The 21,752-nt window shown below is 44.0% G+C and overlaps 1 protein-coding gene across 1 annotated transcript in view; it reads right to left on the bottom strand.

Moving 5' to 3' along the window:
- The window catches only part of GGT5 (gamma-glutamyltransferase 5), a 143,708-nt gene that overhangs the window by 85,365 nt on the left and 36,591 nt on the right, over positions 1-21,752 (bottom strand). Inside the window, exon 3 of the mRNA XM_077293607.1 lies at positions 5,768-5,863. Coding sequence (XP_077149722.1) covers positions 5,768-5,863 — 96 coding nt within the window. The remainder of the gene's footprint in view (positions 1-5,767; positions 5,864-21,752) is intronic.

The following is a 21,752-nucleotide window of genomic DNA, read 5'->3' as shown; positions in this document are numbered from 1 at the left end:
AAGCCCTGGGGACATACTTCGCCTGTGGGAAGGTATACCATCTAGCTGCCATAACATCACCCCAGCGAACTGCTTAAAGCAGCGTCGTTCACCCTGACCGAATACCACAGGTGGCGTCACGAACATTTCCCCTTTAAAGACCTTTCCCTTTTAAACTGACCTCCCGAGGGCCACAGACCAGGTCAGCCACCGTGACTTCGTCCTTGAGAACCAAAAGGGCCCGGTACCGAGTACCCCTAGCCCTTGGGGCACTCCACACACAGCTCTTACTATTGAATGCCACCATGGTGCATGCAGCACTGAATTACATTTGGCAATGGCTAGTGCCTCGAAAAGGACATTATTTGTGGGTGGAGAATATGCATTCTGCATTCCTGACCCCCCCCCTCGCCACCTATGGTGCATGCAGCAGAGTCAGTGTATCCTATGTGCTGTGTATACAGTAGTGACGGTGTCTCCTATGTGAAGTATACAGAAGTATCAGTGTATCCTAAGTGATGTATAAATTAGAATTTCAGTGTATCCTGTATGATGTATATACCACAGTAGGTACAGTACAGACCAAAAGTTTGGACACATCTTCTCATATAAAGATTTTTCTGTATTTTCATGACTATAAAAATTGTACATTCACACTGAAGGCCTCAAAACTATGAATTAACACATGTGGAATTATATACGTAACAAAAAAGTGTGAAAATTATGTGGTAATACTGAAGCAACATCTCAAGACATCAGCCTGGAAGTTAAATCGTGGGCAGAAATGGGTCTCCAAATGAACAATGACCAGAAGCATACTGCCAAAATGGTAACAAAGTGGGGATAACAAAGTCAATGTTTTGGAGTGGCCATCACAAAGCTCTGATCTCAATCCTATTGAAAATTTATGGCAAAGCTGAAAAGGCAGGTGTGAGCAAGGCGACCTTCAAACTTGGATCAGTTACAACAGTTTTGTCAGGAGGAATAGGCCCAAATTCTGACCAACTATTGTGAGAAGCTTGTGGCAGGATAACCCAAACATTTGACCCAAGTCATTCAGTTTAAGAGCAATGGTACCAAATACTAATGAAATGTATGTAAACTTTTGACTTTGCAGTAAGTAATAAAAATGCCTTAAAACATTCTCTTTCTCTCATTATTCTTTTTAAATAGTGTATATAAACTTTTAGTTTCAACCGTACATCGCATAGGATACACTGCGACTACTGTTTATGAGTCGCCCGCCAGGGCCGTGGGGTACTCGGTATCAGGCCCGGTACTTGAAGGGGATGTCACGGTGGCTGTGACCCGGTCCGTGGCCCTGGGCGCCCAATTAAAAGGGAAAGGTCTTTAAATGGGTTTTGAATAAAGTTTGTGTTCGTGACGCCACCTGTGGTATTCGGTCAGTAGGGACCGACGCTGCTTAAACGGGTCCTCTGAGGTGATGTTATGGCAGCTAGATGGTTTAACTTCTCACAGGTTAAGTAGATCTCCAGGGCTCCCGATGTGTAGATGGAGATAGTGAATGGTGCAGTAAGAACGGAGGACACAGGTTTGCAGTTTATTTACTTGGTTTACTGAAGCTTCAGGCAACCGCAGTCCAGGGCACCAGATCACAGGTACAGACAGGGTCCGGCTGGCTTGGAAGTGAATTCAGAGTCCCCTTTACCAGGTGGAGTTAGAAGCCTTCCCTTTTGCTCAGTGAAGTTGTAGTCCCTTACTGCCTATGGCTTCTGGCAAGTTCCTCATAGTTCTCTCTGTCCTCCATATAGGTTAGGACACAAACCCGTATGACAGGTGGCTCGAGCACCTAGTGGTACAGCATTTTCTCCACAACTATCCAGGCCTGGGTGAGCTGCTGCAGAAATCACGGAAGCTGTGTTCTCACTGCCATCATTCGCACTCCTCAGGTCATCGACTTGCATCAAAACAGAGGTCTTTGTCCATGCCAGTTAACAGGTTGATATGCAACGTGCAGACATGGTGGAATTCCACTCTGCACATGTTGCAGCGACTGTGGCAGCAGCAACGAGCCCTGATGCAGTAGGTCATGTCATATATCCAGGGCCAGCACAGTACGGATGTGGCGCATATCACGTTTACAGAGTGGGCAAAGATTAAGGACCTCTGCACCCTTCTACACAGTTTCGAAATGGCTACTAAGATGGTTAGCGCTCACTATTCTGGTCATCTATAAGCTGGGACAGATTTTTAATAGCCTGCGGGAGGAGGTGGTGGCCCCAGAGGAAGAGGAGGAAGCAGAGGAGGATGCAGAAGGGATAACATTGTCTCAAAGTCCCAGACTGTTGTCACACAGATGGCTGCCAAGAGAGGGTGGATTACTACGAACAAGGGGGGCTGGTGATAACAGATAAACTGTTAGTGAAGGTGCAAGTTCTGAGGAACAAATGGAGGAGGAAGAGGTGATGGGCGAACAACTGTCTGGAGATGAAGAGGATAATCATCACCTCTCTGCTGTTTATGGTTGACGGGAGGGGACGGAGGAAGCAAGCATCAGTGTTTCCCCGCCACCAACACAGCATGGGCTTTAATCTCATGGTAGAGCCCGACATATGAGTGCCTTCTAGCTGCACTATCTGCAACATGATCCCCGTATAGTTATAATTAGAAATAGTGCTGACTACTGGGTTGCCACTCTGTTAGATTCACACTATAAGGCTATGTGCACACATAAGAAAAGAGGTGCAGAATTTTCTGCACAAAATCTGCATCTCCTGGCAGAATCCGCAGCCGCGGATTTGCCTCAGTTTTTATGCGGATTTTGTGCGGTTTTTATGTGGATTTTGAGCGGATTTTCTGCGGTTTTTGCCACTGCAGATTTTTAACATTGAGGAGTGCAGAAACGCTGCAGATCCGCACAAAAGAAGTGACATGCACTTCTTTGAAATCCGCAGCAATTCCGCACTGATTTTTCCGCACCATCTGCACAGCTATTTTTTTACTCCATTGATTTGCATTGTACTGTACATCACAGTGCGGATCTGCAGCGTTTCTGCTCAGAAAAATCCACTGCGGATCCGCAGAAAATCCGCATCGTGTGCACAAAGCCTAAAACCAAATTTTGCCAGATGCTTCCTGCCCTAGAATGGGACCCGCGAATGCTGGAGTATTGAAATATGCTTTTACACAACATTAGGAGAGGTTTTCCCCATGACAGCAGTGAAGCACTCAGTGCGCATCGCAGCTCTAGATTTTCAACGCGTCAACACCAAAATTCGTCAACTCGTCCACACCAAAACAATAGCAGCAGTAGTGTAAGTGGAAGAAGCAATTTCTGCGACAAGCTCGTGCACCAGCTCAACAGAGTCTAAGTCTTACACGTGATGAACGAATGGAGAGGATGGTGCAGGAGTATCAATAACTGAATATCATTAGCATCAGGGAGGGTTTGGACCCTTTCACATTTTGGTTTTCCAAAATGGATGAGTGGCCTGAGCTCAACAGCCAGCGTTCTTTCAGAACATGTCTTCAGTGCTGCTGGTGGTTTCCTGACGGATAAGCGCAGACGGCTGTCCACTGAAAGTGTAGACCTCCTAACTTTCATCAACATGAACAAGTCATGGATCTCCAAGGACTTTTGCACCCCAAACGCAGACTGTACAGACTAGGCGATGTTGCATTTTTTAGTATGCTGCATTAATCTTGCATAACTGCACTCTGTGATATCGTTAGTGTAGCTTCTGTGCTTACTGCTGCTGCAAATGTTAACACAAATTTGTGGAAATGTGAATAGTCATGGTTGGTCTACATCTGATGGGTTGGTTGTAGTGGAAGACGTGTTTGTCCCTATTACACTATTTCTACTCTAGTGAAATTTATGCCACTTTGGTGGTGTCAGGCCCTCATTTTTTGAAATTTGAAAATTCCAGGTTGGGTGTACATCTGCTGGGTTGGGTGTAGTGGAAGACCTGTCGGTCCCTATTAGACTATTTATACTGTGGTGAAATTGATGCCACTTTGGTGATGTCTGCCAATAATTTTTAGAAATGTGAACACTCCTGGTTGGATGTCGTGGAAGACCTGTCGGTCCCTATTATACTATTTCTACTCTCATGAAATTTATGCCACTTTGGTGGTGTCAGGCCCTCATTTTTTGAAATTTAAAAACTCCTGGTTGGGTGTCCATCTGCTGGTTTGGGTGTAGTGGAAGACCTGTTGGTCACTATTATACTATTTATACTGTGGTGAAATCGATGCCACTTTGGTGGTGTCTGTCAATAATTTTTGGAAATGTGAGCACTCATGGTTGGGTGTCCATCTGCTGGGTTGGGTGTAGTGGAAGATATGTCGGTCCCTATTATACTATTTCTACTCTCGTGAAATTTATGCCACTTCGGTGGTGTCAGGCCCTCATTTTTGGAAATTTGAAAACTCCTGGTTGGGTGTCCATCTGCTGGGTTAGGTGTAGTGGAAGACCTGTCAGTCCCTATTATACTATTTATACTGTGGTGAAATTGATGCCACTTTGTTGGTATCTACCACTTACTTTTTTTTAAATGGGAACACTCCTGGTTGGGTGTTCATCTGCTCTGTTGGGCGTAGAGGAAGACCTGTCTTTCCCTATTATACTATTTCTACTGTGGTGAAATTGATGTCACTTTGTTGGTCTCCTTCATGTGTGTTGCCTGTAGCAGTAGGCCTCCGAGATCGTCATGCCTTCACTTCATTGGAGTAAAGTACCCATGTTACTACTATCCTTAGATTTTTCTGACAATGGTAGTTTACGAAACTGATATTTGTGCCACCTGAGTGAGGCTCAGCATGAAAGCAGGTTGAGTGTTGTATGTGATATCAGGGCTCCCAGGCCTACACCGATCCCTCATCCACCTCATCTTACTTTCAAGTTCAGTTGCAAACTGTAAATGCTGGCCCAGACCTGATACCTCATGCATGGCTGATTGCTGCAGTTCAATGCTACAATTTTTACTGTGATAAACAAAAATGTCCATAAACATAATACTGCTAATCACAGGGTTCCTCCACCAGGATAGGAAATCCCACAGGAAGCATATAAGGGGTGTGGAAAGCTTACACTAACCCAATAGGATACAAAGTATCAGAACACACCACTCAGGAGATGGTATAAAAGAATAACAATTTTTATTGAAATTACACACATGTTAAAACAATTAATAACAAACAATAAACAATAAGAGGAAGGATGATACCCGAGTAAAGTGCACAAAGACCAGAGAATGAGGTAGAAAAATAGTATTACCTCAGGCTATGGGAATGAAAAAGGTATCCATACCATATTAACTACATAATAACATGCATGAAAATGAGCCATTTTAACCGAAGTACAAAGTGCCAGTGCAAAAAGAGTTAATATGGTTATAAACACATACCCATAAGGTCCGCCTGTCCTCAGTCTCAAAAGAGAGCCCCGACGCGCGTTTCGCGTTCTTTGCTTTATCAAGGGGAAGAAATTGTGCGTGTCTGTGAGTTAATTGATGCCACTTTCCTGGTGTCTGTCCCTCATTTGAAGTGTTCTGGCAGCTTTTGGGGCCATTAGAAGGTGTTGTGCCTGCGTTAGTTTTTGCCTCCCATTGACTTGAATGGCATTCGGCTATGTTTCGCAAATATTCAACGAATAAATCGGCGAATATTGCAAATTTGGCGATGGTAATCCGAACGGAACATTGAAATATTCGCTCATCTGTAATGGTGGCATTGCTTGTGTTGCGCCAATTTTTTGCTATTCACTACCATTTTTACTAGACATTAACACATAAATCCCACACATGACATTCTAAAGTGCACTTACCTGTTTTTAAAAATGTTTTATCTGCACACTGGTCCATTAAATTTGGAGTAATCTCTCTGGGAACAGTCTCTCTAGCATTGATGACCTCAACATTTCCTGAAATCAACAGATGAATGTAGATTTTAGTTTGTGGAATTTGTATATTTGTGATGTGCTATATAAAACAACTCACAATACTGTAGACACAAAGTAAAACACAACTCTTTATACAGCTGTCACTAGACAGTGCTACACTTTAATTGCAGACAACACGGGAGGGTTACGCAAGCGTATTTACACATGCAACCTCTGTAAACTTGTACCGGAAGAATTCCCCGTCCTAGCGCACAAATAGCAGACGCCAGGCATAGCGCCTACATGCAACGCCCGCACAGGGATTCCGACAGTCCGCAGCCGCACCGAGGCGTCCATGATTAACAGGTACATGTGGTTTCAGATTGGCGTGCTCAGCCACCTTCCCACTACATGGCATTGCCTTAATTACTAGCCTCCCTCCGCTTCCCTCCCAGCTTTGCCTGCACCATATACATATACATTTTACCAATTTAGATATTTATTTCAGGCAGAACGGCCAAGCTGATCCCAACACCTTAGATTTTTCCCGTACAGGTTATCCTGGTTCTACACTGTATACCCCATTTGTTCACTCATGTGCACATTTTATGGCGGATTACTAAGGGTTACCCCCTTTTTTTTTACCCTTTTTTTTCCCTTACACTTTTACTGTTTATCACTTTATTTTCATTTTACTCTTTACTATCTCTCCCCTTATCCTTTTTTCAGTTCCCCTCTAATCCTCTTCCATGGGTCCTCGGTCAATGATTCCTTTGGTACATATGCTTACGGATTTGACCCTATTATATTATATATCTGCTGTGCTTTGCGGCACCAGGCATCATAGTCATGTACATTTTACCATAATGTCCATATCCTGTGTGTGAGACCAACACCTGGGGTGCAATTTTAGTTATTTTTTTCTAGCTATCTCCAGCAAGTATGTTGCATTATTTCTGTGTTTTCTAGCTCGGTTTATGTGTTTTTTAACATTTACTGTTTTGTGTATATTTCATGACAGATTTGGCTTGATAGAGGCGTTACATTGCCAAAACGTTGCAGCTGAAGTGTATCTGTATATATCAACATTCTGTTTTTTTCTTTTGTATTTGGTGGATGTTTTGCCTCTTTTTTTCATTTGAACACTGAACCATAAATTGTTCTCATTGAGTGCCGAAGGTTCCTGCTTTAGTCAATTTGTTTTTTTCCTTCAGAGCACCATTTTTACATTAAAACAGTGAGCACCCCTTATATACCAAACAACACGGGGTGACACAAGATCATTTCTGCTCAGTGATTTTTTTGGACTAGTGGTGATGTTCAGGCAGGGAGGTTGCGGGTTAAGACCTTAACATTGTTCTTATAATTAGGTCCTTGCTCTGAGGTTACACTCCTTGCTGTGAGGCTACACTCCTTGCTGTGGGACTACACTATATGTAAATGGATGCTGAATCAGTGTTGGGGTGCAGTTACAGCCGCCGCTCAGTATGTACTGAGCGTTTACTGAAGCCGCTCGTCGATGACTGAAAGCCTGATGCTGCTGGGAGGGATAAAGTTAATTTCATCCCAGTGGTCATGTTTTCAGTGTGACTTCTGCATAGTCACAGAATGCCATTAACCTGCAAATAAATAAAATTTCCAAATATAATTAATTAAAAATCTCCTTGGAAAAACCATTTACATACCATGTAAGCAAATTATATGTTAATATGACTTTCTGTTGAAAGTCGCTGCCAGTACACAACATTCCTAGTGAGTGGTAGCACTACATGGCTCACTAGTTGATCTCTCTCCCCTGAACATTGTGCTACTTAGAGCAGAGGGAAAACTGTGAGTGCAGTGAAGTTTCACTATCTTCGCTCTGACTGCACTTCGCTCTGATCTGAGTGTGAGAGCACGCTGTTTAGATCTGTGAAACAGTCAGGCAAAGGAAAGCGCTGCAGAGAGGTCTGTGGGTTATACACTGATAAAGGGAACTCCCCAGCCAGTGCTCATGAGTCACTATATGTTATGACTGCACTATACAGCGAGTTCTCAATCAATCTCTGAATCAGCAAATGAAAAAAAAAAATCACAGCATTCACGATTTTCCTCCATAAATCGTATGAGACTTACCCATTCAAATCTATGGGTGTGTGAGAAAAATCGGATGCCACAGTATAGCATCCAATTTTTACGGAAACATTACTATTCTGTAACATAGAAAACTGTAAATGGTCTTGAAAATGATTAATAACTTCTACTGTAAAAAACAATTGTATACGGGCTGCACACAGATGACAGGTGAGAAACATATTGTCCCACTTTCCTTGATGAGACTCTGAATGATTATTTATACGGTCCTGTGAATCTTCCCTTAGGGCTCGTGCAGACCGTATTTTTGGTCCAAGTGTGACCCGATAAAACATCAGATCACACTACGACCAATGTTATTTTATGGAGCCATAGACATAGTAGTTTTTTTCCTCAGAGTCTGTCCATGGAAAAAGTTGCAGCATGCACAATTTTCATCCGATATTCGGATAGCACTTGGCCATACAAGTCAAATACGGTCAAATCCGCTGTGGATCAGCAGCAAAATCCGCAAAGTGTGCACATAGCCTTAGGGTATGTGCACACGCTGTGGATTTTGCTGCGGATCCGCAGCGGATTTGACGCTGCGGATCCGCGGCAGTTGTCCCAAAGTTTACAGTACCATGTAAACCTATGGGCAAAAAAAACCGCTGTGCACATGCTGCGGAAAAATCGGATTATTTTCCGCAGCATGTCAATTCTGCGGATTCCGCAGCGGTTTTCAACATGCACCAATAGGAAAGTGCAGTTGAAAACCCACAGAGGAATCCGCAGAAGAAACCGCGATGAAATCCGCAGTGAAAACCGCAGTGGTTTTGCACTGCGGATTTTCCAAATCCGCTGCGGAAAAATCCGCAGCAGATTCCGCAACGTGTGCACATACCCTTAGACTCCAGTGATGTCTGTGATTACAAGGCAAAATAAAAGTGAGCGTGGATTTGGTCAAAGTAGTTGACCAAGTCAGATTTTAGGAAAACTGGTCATGGGCTTTTATTTTTTAAGGGATTTGCAAGTTTTGTAGTGGGGCGAATCCCTCCCTCTACTCTGGGTTTTGGGAGTGGCTCTATGTCCATGGTTCCCATTTAAACTCTCAATTTTGTCTTGGGTGTGTCAGTGTTTTGTTTGCAAGCTGTAAAGCAGGAGGCTCTGTGCAATACAGGCCTGTGTGAGGTAAAGGCTATGGTCACACTATCAGTATTTGGTCAGTATATTACATCAGTATTTGTAAGCCAAAACCAGGAGTGGAACATACAGAGGAAAAGTATAATAGAAACACGTCACCACTTCTGTATTTTTCACCCACTCCTGGTTTTGGCTTACAAATACTGATGTAAAATACTGACCAAATACTGAACGTGTGACTGCAGCCTAACACAGAGCCTGGGACAACAAAGCTGCTGAACCACCCAAAAGGTAGACGGTGGTGCAGTCGCCCACAGGAACAAGGTCAGAGATGGACTGTTTGGATGACTCGGCTGTGAACCGGAGGACAACGTGTACCTTATTTTGTGAGATTTCTGGAATAAAGACATTTTATGTTGAATTCTCTTGGGTCCCTGCCTATCTGCCGCACTGTTTGAAACTGCTGCACTACACTTCCAAGAAAATAGGATCACATTGTGATCAAACTCTGATCAAACTCTGATCAGAGTGAAATTAGCATAATTGGCTCAATTCTTTCCAATGGCAGAAAATAGGATCAAAGTGAGAGTAACCCCCCTCAGAGCAGACATTAGTCACTAAGCTTCAGTAGTCTCTGCACTAGTCAGTGAAATCTCATTTATTATAGGGTCATCCTGCTTAGTGCTGCGTGATGATCGCATATAAGCCCTGCCATCCACAAGATGGCAGCGTGGACCTAGGAAGTTTTAGTCATATAAAAATAAGGTTTTAGATTGAAACTGACCGATTTGACAGCGAATATCAATCTAAATAAACATTCATAATAAGTGTTTTTTATTTATTTTAATAAAATGTAATTTTTGGTGATAGGTCCTCTTTATCCCCTTCACCTCGAAGCCTGTTTTCACCTTCCTGATCAGGCCAATTTTTTCAATTCTGACCAGTGTCATTTTATGAGGTAATAACTCTGGAACAATTTAACGGATCCCACTGATTCTGAGACTGTACTTCATGATAGTGGTAAAATTTGTTCAATACGACCTGCGCTTATTTGTGAAAATATAATAAAGAAATTTGGCGAAAATGTAGCAATTTTCACATTTTAATTTTTATGCCCTTAAATCAGAGAGTTATGTCCCCAAAATAGTTAATAAATAACAATGACCACATGTCTTTTTTACATCAGCACAATTTTTGAAAAAACATTTTTTTAGGAAGTTATAAGGGTTAAAAGTTGATTTCTCATTTTTACAACAAATTTTTAAAACCATTTTTTAGGGACCACATCACATTTGAAATGAGTTTGAGGGGCCTATATGACAGAAAATACCCCAAATTGACACTATTCTAAAAACCATACCCTTAAGGCTACGTGCACAAATTAGGCCGGTTTCACACGTCAGTGGCTCCGGTACGTGAGGTGACAGTTTCCTCACGTACCGGAGACACTGACACACGTAGACCCATAAAAATCAATGCATCTGTTCAGATGTCATTGATTTTTTGCGGACCGTGTCTCCGTGTGCCAAACACGGAGACATGTCAGTGTTCGTGGGAGCGCACGTATTACACGGACCCAATAGAGTCAATGGGTCCGTGTAAAACACGGACCTCACACGGACATTCTCCGTCTGGGGTCCGTGTGCGTGCAGGAGACAGCGCTACAGTAAGCGCTGTCCCCCCCACATGGTGCTGAAGCCGCCATTCATATGTTCCCTGCAGCAGCGTTTGCTGCAGAGAAAATATGAATAATAGTGTTTAAAATAAAGATCTATGTGTCCGCCGCCCCCCACCCACTGTGCGCCCCCCCGCTGGTCAGAAAATACTTACCCCGGTCCCCCGTCGGCTGTCGCTCCTTCCTGGTCTGGCCGCTGCTTACTGTATGCGGTCACGTGGGGCCGCTCATTTACAATCATGAATAGTCAGCTCCGCCCCTATTGGAGGTGGAGCCACATATTCATGAGTGTAATCGACCGCATACAGTAGAGAAGCCGCGGCCAGACCAGGAAGGAGCTACAGCCGACGGGGGACCCGGGTAAGTATTTTCTGACCAGCGGGGGGGCGCACAGGGGGTGGGGGGGCGGCGGACACATAGATCTTTATTTTAAACACTATTATTCATATTTTCTCTGCAGCAAACGCTGCTGCAGGGAACATATGAATCGCGGCTTCAGCATGATGCAGAGTGGGTACCACACGCTCCGTGTGGTACCCACTCGCCATACGGGCGGCACACGTGTGCCGCTCGTATGGCCTCCGTGAGTTCCCAGGCACACGGACACGGATAACTCCGGTACCGATTTATTCCGGTACCGGAATTATCTGGACGTGTGGGACAGCCCTTACGGAAAGTCCTGTGGATTTTTCCGGACTGATTTTGATAAATCTGCAGGTAAACCACACTGCAGATTACCTGCGGAATTACCGCGGATTTACCGCTTTTTTTGCGGTTTTTGTGCGGATTTCACATGCGGTTTTACACCTGTGGATTTCTATAATGGAGCAGGTATAAACCGCTGCGGAATCCGCAGCAAAATCCGCAACATGTGCAGATACCCTGAAGGTGCTCAAAACCACATTCAAGAAGTTTATTAACCCTTCAGGTGCTTCACATGAATTAATGGAATGTGAAAGGAAAAAATTAACATTTAACTTCTTCACAATAATTTTTTTCAAAATCAAATATTTTTTTTTTTTACATTTCTTTTTAGTGACACAACAGTAATAAACAACTCAAAAATGAAAGGGACCCAGTTCCTCTTCTGCCCCCACAACATGTCACCCTTTTAAACATAGCATTTTGAGATAAATGTTTCACAGTTCTATCCACAGCAGATTATAAATTTTATAATGTGAATAACCATTATCATAACAATATTAATGGGGAATCTAAATCTTGATTTGGAACAGTTAGGCCCCTTTCACACATCAGTTCTTTGCCATCAGTCGCAATCCGTCGAATTTTGAAAAAAAAACGGATCCAGCGACTGATCCGGCAACGGATCTCATAGACTTGTATTAGCGATGGATTGCAACGGATGGCCTCACGTTTCATCCATCGTTCGCCGGATCCTTTGAAAATTGCCGGAGACAACGGACAAAGTAACTTTTTTTGTGTACGTCGAAAAAAAAAGGACAGCGACGGATCCGTCATTTGCTAGAATGGAAGCCTATGACGCCGGATCCGTCAAATGATGGAATCCGGTGACGGATTCCGTTTTTTTTAACTGAGCATGCTCTGATCCAATTAGCCAGAACCGCTAGTCAGATCCGTCCAAAAAACGGATCCGTCGCATCAGTTTTTCACAATCTGCAAGGGATCAGTTGATCCGTCGAGCCAACGGATTGTGACTGATGGCAAAAAGCTGATGTCTGAAAGGGGCCTTATATATGTCTAAAGCTGTCCGATGTGAAATATAGCACCTATCATGCCTTTAAATTTAATCTATACATAAATCGAAACAGTCCTAGTTGAAATCTTTGCAGTTCTCTGGATACTAGGCTGGAGCTGTCAATCTATAGAGCCCATATTTTTTCAAATTTGGAGATGGCCTTCCTTTTCAAATACTGTATATATATTTTTCCAGATTTAATACCCAATTAATCTTATTTATAAATTCTGTTACTGTTGACGCCTTCTCTGATAACCAATGTGGGGCTATAAGTGTCCTGGCCATGTATAACATGTGTTCTACCGCTATTTTGCCATATTCGTCAGTGCTCAGATCTTCTACAGTGTGTCCGTAAAGTCATGGTGCACTTTTGAGCAGTCACTGGAAAGCAACAAAAAATGATAGAAATGTGAAATACGCTCCAAATAAAAGGAAAAACTCTCCCAATTTCATACCTATTCAGTGTAGTTCGATGTGGGCTCGATTTGTTGCCCTACACACATCCAAACGATAGCATATGCTTGTGGTTCCACGATGTCACAGACCTGGCAGTGTATTAATCAGAGTTTAGTTTATCAGGGGTTTATCTGACTGGGGGCTAAGCAACAGCTTAAATGAGTTTGTGTTGTTTGATTGGTTCTTGTTATCTCTCCTCATGAACAGGTCTGATATGATTGGGCCAGAGAAAGGGCACCAAAATGTAAGCTATAAAAGTGCACCATGACTTTACGGACAAACTGTATATATCCCAGTATACATACTAATGGTGAGGGATCTGTATTGACTGAGTATGTTTTATTAATGATTGCTAGTACATCCCTCCAGAAAGTATCCAAAGTGGAGCATGTCCACATCATATGAAGCATGTTAGCTGGGGATGTTTTACATCTAGCACATAGGGAGTCTGGTCGAAGCCCTATATCGTGGAGAAATTAGGGTGTTCTATATGGCTGGTGTAGTACCTGTAAGTGGGAGAATCTGTGGGACTCACTCAAAGATAACTGTGGAACTCTTTCCTGTATTTCAGACCACAGCCCCTCTTCAATAGGGCCTATCATGCCCTCCCATTTTTCTTTTAACGGTATGGGGTGTTTCATTACTGCAAGGTCCAACAGATACCTATAAAGTAATGAGATTAGTCCCCCCGAGTTATGTGAGCTGGCTATTCTCCGTATCATAGCAATTTGAGGCACTCTGCCTGATGTGCATGTCATAACTGAAGATACTTAAAACATTCTGTGTTGGGTAGTCCATATTCATTCTGTATTTGTGGCAACTCTTTGAATGAATTATGCACCAAAACATGAGTAAATCTTTCTACTCCTTTTAGACTCCAATTTTTAAACCCTTCCAAATTATATAGATTAGGGAGCCATGGCATTTCCCACAGCAAAGTAAATTGTTAAATTCCCTGTATAACCTGTAGTTTCTTCACATCCCCAAAGTTTATGTATTAACAGCGTAGTTGGGGTTCTACAAGAGGGTATCTTAAATTTGTGAGCCTCCAATGCTTCAAAGAGTCTGAATGATTTAAAATGTGATTGGAGTAGTAGACATTAAACTCCAACCTCACCTTCCAGGGTCGTCCCACCCAGGAATGTGGTGGAGCTGAGCTGCCATGTAATAAACCCACGGATTTGGGACTGCAAGGCCACCCATTGTTTTATTTCTTTGCAGAGTTTCCAGTTTAATTCTTGGAGTTTGTCTTCCCCAGATTAAGTCCCTGAATATGCTGTTAACTTTAAGGAAGTATCTCTGGGGCAACCAAATTGGAGCATTATGCAACACATATAGCAATTGTGGCATCCAGATCATCTTGACCAAGTTGGTGAGACCCACAAGTGACAGTGGTAGTTTAGACCACGTGTCCAATTTACATTTAAATCTTGCCAGTATTGGGTTGAGGTTAAGTTTCTCATAGTCAGTAATTTTAGATGTTATTTAATACCTAGATATTTAAATTAAGTAATTCTGAATCAGTATAGTGAGGTGCATTAATATTCCTGCTATCTAGTGGAAGCAATACCGACTTTGTCCAATTAATCACGAAACCCGAATATTTCCTAAACTTCCCAATTGTCTCCATAGCTACAGGTAATGTTTTGGAGGCTTCGGCCACAATAGTAGAGCATAATCAGCATAAAGTGCAATTTTTTCCTCTATATTCCCTCTGTGAAATACCACTACTCCAAGGTGCTTCTGGATCGCCCCCCAAAGGCCGTGGGGTACTCAGTACCGGGTCCTGCGGTGTTCACAGGGGGATGTCACGGTGGCTGACCCAGTCCGTGGCCCTGGGATGTCCGTGTAAAAGGGAAAGGTCTTTAAGGGGAATGTTCGTGACACCACCTGTGGTATTCGGTCAGGGTGACCGAAGCTGCTTTAAGGGGTCCGCTGGGGTGATGTTATGGCAGCTAGATGGTGTACCTTCCCACAGGTGAAGTATGTCCCCAGGGCTTCCCGGTGTGTAGATGGTGATATGGTGAATGGTGCAGAGAATAATGAGGACACAAGGTTGCAGTCTCTTTACCTTTACTGAAGACTTCAGCATCCACAGTCCAGAGCACCAGATCACAGGGCAGGCAGAGTCTGGCCGGTTTGGAGGCAAGTCCAGAGTCCCCTTGTCCAGGTGGAAATCAATAGCCTTCCCTTGCGCTGTAGTGGTATAGTCCCTTACTGCATAAGCTTTAAATAAGGGTCTCACAGATGTAGTGTCTCTCTCTCTGTACCCCGTAGTCGGATAGGACAAAACCCGTATGACTGGTGGCTTGAGGCTGTTTATAGGGACTCTACCACGCCCCGGCCCCTGAAGGGTGCCACCGTGCCTCCTTGGTGTAGGTGCGGACAGGTAACCTGCAATTAGCTGTCCTGCCAGTCTCTGGAGTAAAGCATAGAGGTCCTTACTCCCTCGGTGTTCCGGCTACTGGGATTCTGCACCTCAGAAAGAGGCAGCCTGTTCCGGGCTGGTCCCCTTCTGGTATACTCTCCTTTGCTTTGCTTTCCTTGCACGCTCGCTGCAATACAGTTCTGCCTTTCAATATCTCTTCCTGGGAGCTGCAGCTCTGAGGGCATGCACAGTTCCTTTAACCGTCTATCCTCCTCAGACTCTAGTCTGGAACTAACAGTACTCCTGTCTGGAGCCCTGCCAGGAACTGACTCCTGTCTGGAACTGACTGACTTTCCCTACAGACTACCAGTTAGATATATATGGGGAGTGACCTAATAAATAGGAGCAGAAGCTCCCCCTGGTGGTCTGGAGTGTGAAATGTGTTGCATGTTTGTGATACCCGGATGCAATCATCCTTCTTTGCCTCCAAACATAGCATCACTCTCCCCGAGAGGAAAGCAACACCACTGCGACAACCAGAACCCTGGGGTGCCACACTTCCTAATAGCTAGTGGTTCAATGGCTAATGCGAACAATAAGGGGGACAGAGGCAACGGGCTGATGTAAGACGCCCTAGTCGTGCCAGTTACCTCTCATATAGTAGTTTGATCCATGAAATAAATCCAACACCCATACCAAATTTCTCCAAAACTACCCATAAATATTCTCATTCAACAGTGTCAAATGCCTTAGCATCGTCAAGAGAGCATATGACCCTATTTCCTGCATTATCCACTGGTAGCTGGACATTATGAAATAATCTATGGATAATAATGGCTTTAGACCTAGCGGGCATAAATCCCTCGTGATCACTGTGTATAACATTAGATATTATGTTATTTAACCTGGAGGCCAGAACTTTTGCTATAATTTTAACATCCGTATGTAGCAAAAATATAGGCCTATAGGATTCGGGAAGCAATGGATCCTTACCTGGTTTGAGTATAATGACAATAACTGCTTTTCTCATTGATAGGGGCAAAGTGCCTTCCTTGGCTTCCTCCTCGAAGGTGCACAACAATTGAGGTAGTAGTACCTCAATTTCTTGTATATTTAAATAGGGTACCCATCCAACCCCGGTGATTTATTATTAGCCATTGATGCTGTGGCCATTTGTAGCTCCTCTAATTGCAGGGGAGTATTTAACTGTTGTATTTTGGGATATTTAAGACGCCATATACTGTATCAGTCAAGGATAACTCTGACAGGAGCTCACCAAGCTTGGTTATCGGGGTGACCTCTGTAGCTGTGCCTGATCTTAATATGTCCTTAGTATTGATGTAGAGTATTGTTAAAATCTCCCATGCATATCACAGGGACCCCCGGTACTTTGTCTATAAGATGCGCAATCTCCTTCATAATGGTATTATTATAGGAAGGTGGGATGTAGACTGCCACAAGTAGAATTATTTAGCAAATATTCTTTTCACAATAATTTTACTGTAGACCCATTTTTTTATTTTCACAAGAGTAACAGGAGAAAATGGACCCCAAAATTTGTTGTACAATTTCTACCGAGCACGCCGATACCCCATATGTGGGTGAAAACTACTGTCACTGATGAATCTTCTTGGGCCATTTTTATGAGAAAAATCTCTGACATGTGGCTGAGCCCACAGAAATATGAAAGAAATTATTTTCAACTAAAAAAACGACAGTGACAGTGCCTAAATATCAGGTCAATTTTTTCCATTGTAAAATTGCAGTAAATCATATTTAAGAGTGTAATCTGGAATTATCCTTGTGGGGCAATCACTTTAAAGCCATTTGTAGTTTTACAAAGTCTACATACTATTTCTGGATATCTCCTTGTAGAAAATGAAAGGGTCATTACAAACAATCACAAATATAAAGAGAAAACGTGGCCACTGCAGGCACAGTGGGAAGAACAATAAATTTTCCCAAGTGGTCACATAAGAGACCATGACTGTTGTGGAGTGCCGAACCAATAGGCTGATACTAATTCTGCTCAATTACAGTCCTCTCTCATGTTTTTAAGTGGGAGAACTTGCACAATTGGATGCTGACTAAATACTTTTTTCCCCCACTGTATAAACAACCTGAGCCACTCCTATATACAGCATGTTCCCCATATTGCCTCCTAAATAAAGCATGAGCCTCATATACCCTCCCAAAAATAGCATGAGCCTTACATAGCCTTGTATAAACAGCATGAGCCCTACATAGCCTCGTATATACAGCATGAGCCCCACATAAGACTCCAATATACAGTATAAGCCCCACATAGCCTCCCATAAACAACATGAACCCCACATAGCACCGTATATACAGCATGCTGTTTAAAGGAGGCTATATGAGGCTCATGCTGTTTATATGAGTCTATGAGGGGCCCAGCCTCCCAAAAACAGCATGAGCCCCTCATAGCCTCCTATATAAAGCATGAGCCCCACATAGCCTCCTATATGCAGCATAAGCCCCACATAGCCTCCCATAAACTGCATGAGCCCACATAACCCCCTATTTACAACTTGAGCCACTCCTATAACCAGCATGTGCCCCACATTACCTCCTACATGCAGCATGAGAACCACACAGCCTCCTATAAACAGCTTGAGCCCAAATAGGCTCAGATGTACAGCATGAGCCCCACAGACTCCTATATACAACTTGAGCCACTCCTACATACAGCATGTTCCCCACATTGCCTCCTAAATAAAGCATGAGCCCCATATAGCCTCCCAAAAATAGCATGAGCCCCACATAGCCCCCTATACACAGCACAAACTCCACATAGCCTCTTATATACAGCATGAGCCCCACATATGCTGTTTATGGGAAGTGGGGCTCATGCTGTTTATTGTAGGCTGAGCCCCACATAGCCTCCTATGTACGGCACGTGCTCCACATATAGGAGACCTATATACAGCATAAGCGCCACATAACTTCTCTATATATAGCTTAAGCCACTCCTATATACAGCTTTAACCACTCATATAAACAGCATGAGCCCCACAGCCTCCTGTACAGGGCCGACTCCAGGTTTTCATGGGCCCTGGGCGAAAGAGTCCCAGTGGGCCCCTTTAACACATACCACAATTCATAATGCACCGATACGGCAGAGAAATAAAGGTATAGTACAATGCCAAAGATTACACTTACTTCTTACATTACATGGGTGATATCTATTGTACATTCTACATTAGCTCAGAAACCAGACAGTATAGTCCTCTATACAGAATAATGAGCCCCATATATTGCCCCATAGAGTATAATGGCCCCATATAGTGCTCCATACAGTATAATTGGCACCACATAGTCCTCTATACAGAATAATGAGCCCCATATAATGCTCCATACAGTATAATGGGCACCACAGAGTGCTCCATACAGAATGAGCCGCATATATTGCTCCATACGGAATTGACCCCATATAATGCTCCATACAGTATAGTGAGCCACATATAATTCTCCATACAGTATATGATGGGCCCCATCTATTGCTCCATATATAATGGGCCTCATATATTGCTCCATACAGTATATGATCGGCCCCATACAGTATACTGAGTCCCATATATTGCTCCATGCAGAATGGGCCCATATAATACTCCTTACAGAATGGGTCCCATATAATGCTCCAAAAATAATTGGCCCCATATAATGCTCCATATATAATTGGCCATATAAAATGCTCCATATATAATTAGTCCCATAAGATGCTTCATATATTATTGGCCCCATATACTGCTCCATATGTAATTGGCCCCATATACTGCTCCATATTGAATTGGCCCCATAAGATGCTCCATATTAAATTGGCCCCATATAATGCTCCCTATAGAATTGGCCCCATAAGATGCTCCCTATATTATTGGCCCCATAAGATGCTCCATATTAAATTGGCCCCATATAATGCTCCCTATAGAATTGGCCCCATAAGATGCTCCCTATATTATTGGCCCCATAAGGTGCTCCATATAGAATTAGCCCCATATAATGCTCCATATATGGGCCCCTTCTGATGGTCCCCATATATTGCTCCAAATATAAAAAAAAAATGAAATACCTCTTGTTGCTTGTCGCTGTTCTGGACTCCTCAGCGTCTTCCTGCTCTCTGTGCTGCGACTGCTCAGGCAGAGGGTGCGCACTGGTGACATCATCGCGCCCTCTGACCTGAACGTCACAGTCAGAGGATGGAAGATGCTGCAGCGCTGGAACCGGGAGAGGTAAGTATCGCAAGTGCCGGGGCCCAGAGCAGGTGAGGGGTCCACTCGCGGGGGCTGGCACTATAGCGTGCCAGTGTCCCCGACGGCGAGTGGGCCCCCTGCCTGCTCAGGGCCCCGGCACTTGCCCGGGTGGGCCGGGTGCTGATGCCGGCCCTGCTCCTGTATACAGTATGAGCCCTCTATATACAGCATAAGCCCTACATAGCCTCCTATATACAGCTTGAGCCACTCCAATATACAGCATGAGCCCCACATAACCTCCCATAAACAGCATGAGCCCCCATACATAGCCTGCTATATACAGTATGAGCCCCACATAGCCTCTCTATATACAACATGAACCCCACATAGCCTACTATATACAACTTGAGTCACTTCTATATACAGTATGTGCCCCACATAGCCTCTTATGTACAGCATGAGCCCTACATAACTTCTCTATATACAGCTTGAGCCACTCCTATATACTGCATAAGCCACACACAGCCACCCATAAACAGCATAAGTCCCATATAGCCTGCTATATACTCTATGATGCCCACATAGCATCCCTATATACAGCATGAGCCCCACATAGCCTCTCCATATACAGCATGTGGCCCACATAGCCTCCCTGTATAGAGCATGAGCTTTCAAATAGCCTCCAATATACAACATTACAGCATGAGTCCCAAATACCCTCCGATATCCAGCATAAGCCCACATAGCTTCCAGTAAACAGCATGAACCCTACATAGCCTCTCTATATACAGCATGAGCCCCACATAGCCTCCTATATGTATCATGAGCACCAGATAGCCTACCTACAGTATATACAACATGAGCCCCACATTGCCTACTATATACAGCATGAGCCCTATATAGCCTACTATACAGAGCATAAGCTCATATAGTCTTCTACAAACAGCATGAGCCTCATATAGTCTCCAATATACAGCATGAGCCCAACATAGCCTCTTATCTATATATATAATTGTCTAAGGGTTTTTCTGTCTGTCTGTCCTGGAAATCCCGCGTCTCTGATTGGTCGAGGCCGCCAGGCCTCGACCAATCAGCGACGGGCACAGCATGGTGACGATGTCATAAAGGTTGCCTCGACCAATCAGCGACGGGCACAGTCTGCCGCGAATTCGCCTCGACCAATCAGCGACGGGCACAGTATCGACGTAGATGTCATAATGGTTGCCATGGTGACGATGATGTCATAAAGGTTGCCTCGACCAATCAGCGACGGGCACAGTCTGCCGCGAATTCTGGAATCATCATTGTCCATATACTACGGGGACATGCATATTCTAGAATACCCGATGCGTTAGAATCGGGCCACAATCTAGTCTATATATATAATTGTCTAAGGGTTTTTCTGTCTGTCTGTCTGTCCTGGAAATCCCGCGTCTCTGATTGGTCGAGGCCGCCTGGGCCTCGACCAATCAGCGACGGGCACAGTATCGACGTAGATGTCATAATGGTTGCCATGGCGACGATGATGTCATAAAGGTTGCCTCGACCAATCAGCGACGGGCACAGTCTGCCGCGAATTCTGGAATCATCATTGTCCATATACTACGGGGACATGCATATTCTAGAATATGGCCTGGGCCTCGACCAATCAGCGACGGGCACAGTATCGACGTAGATGTCATAATGGAAATCCCGCGTCTCTGACATAGCATCTATATATATAATTGTCTAAGGGTTTTTCTGTCTGTCTGTCTGTCTGTCCTGGAAATCCCGCGTCTCTGATTGGTAGAGGCCGCCAGGCCTCGACCAATCAGCGACGGGCACAGCATGGCGATGATGACGTCATAAAGGTTGCCTCGACCAATCAGCGACGGGCACAGTCTGCCGCGAATTCGCCTCGACCAATCAGCGACGGGCACAGTATCAACGTAGATGTCATAATGGTTGCCATGGCGACGATGATGTCATAAAGGTTGCCTCGACCAATCAGCGACGGGCACAGTCTGCCGCGAATTCGCCTCGACCAATCAGCGACGGGCACAGTATCGACGTAGATGTCATAATGGTTGCCATGGTGACGATGATGTCATAAAGGTTGCCTCGACCAATCAGCGACGGGCACAGTCTGCCGCGAATTCTGGAATCATCATTGTCCATATACTACGGGGACATGCATATTCTAGAATATGGCCTGGGCCTCGACCAATCAGCGACGGGCACAGTATCGACGTAGATGTCATAATGGAAATCCCGCGTCTCTGACATAGCATCTATATATATAATTGTCTAAGGGTTTTTCTGTCTGTCTGTCT

Source organism: Ranitomeya variabilis, chromosome 1 (assembly GCF_051348905.1).
Source record: "Ranitomeya variabilis isolate aRanVar5 chromosome 1, aRanVar5.hap1, whole genome shotgun sequence".
Lineage (NCBI taxonomy): Eukaryota > Metazoa > Chordata > Amphibia > Anura > Dendrobatidae > Ranitomeya > Ranitomeya variabilis.
The sequence above is the reverse complement of the archived record's forward strand: the minus strand, read 5'-3'. Positions and strand labels throughout refer to the sequence as shown.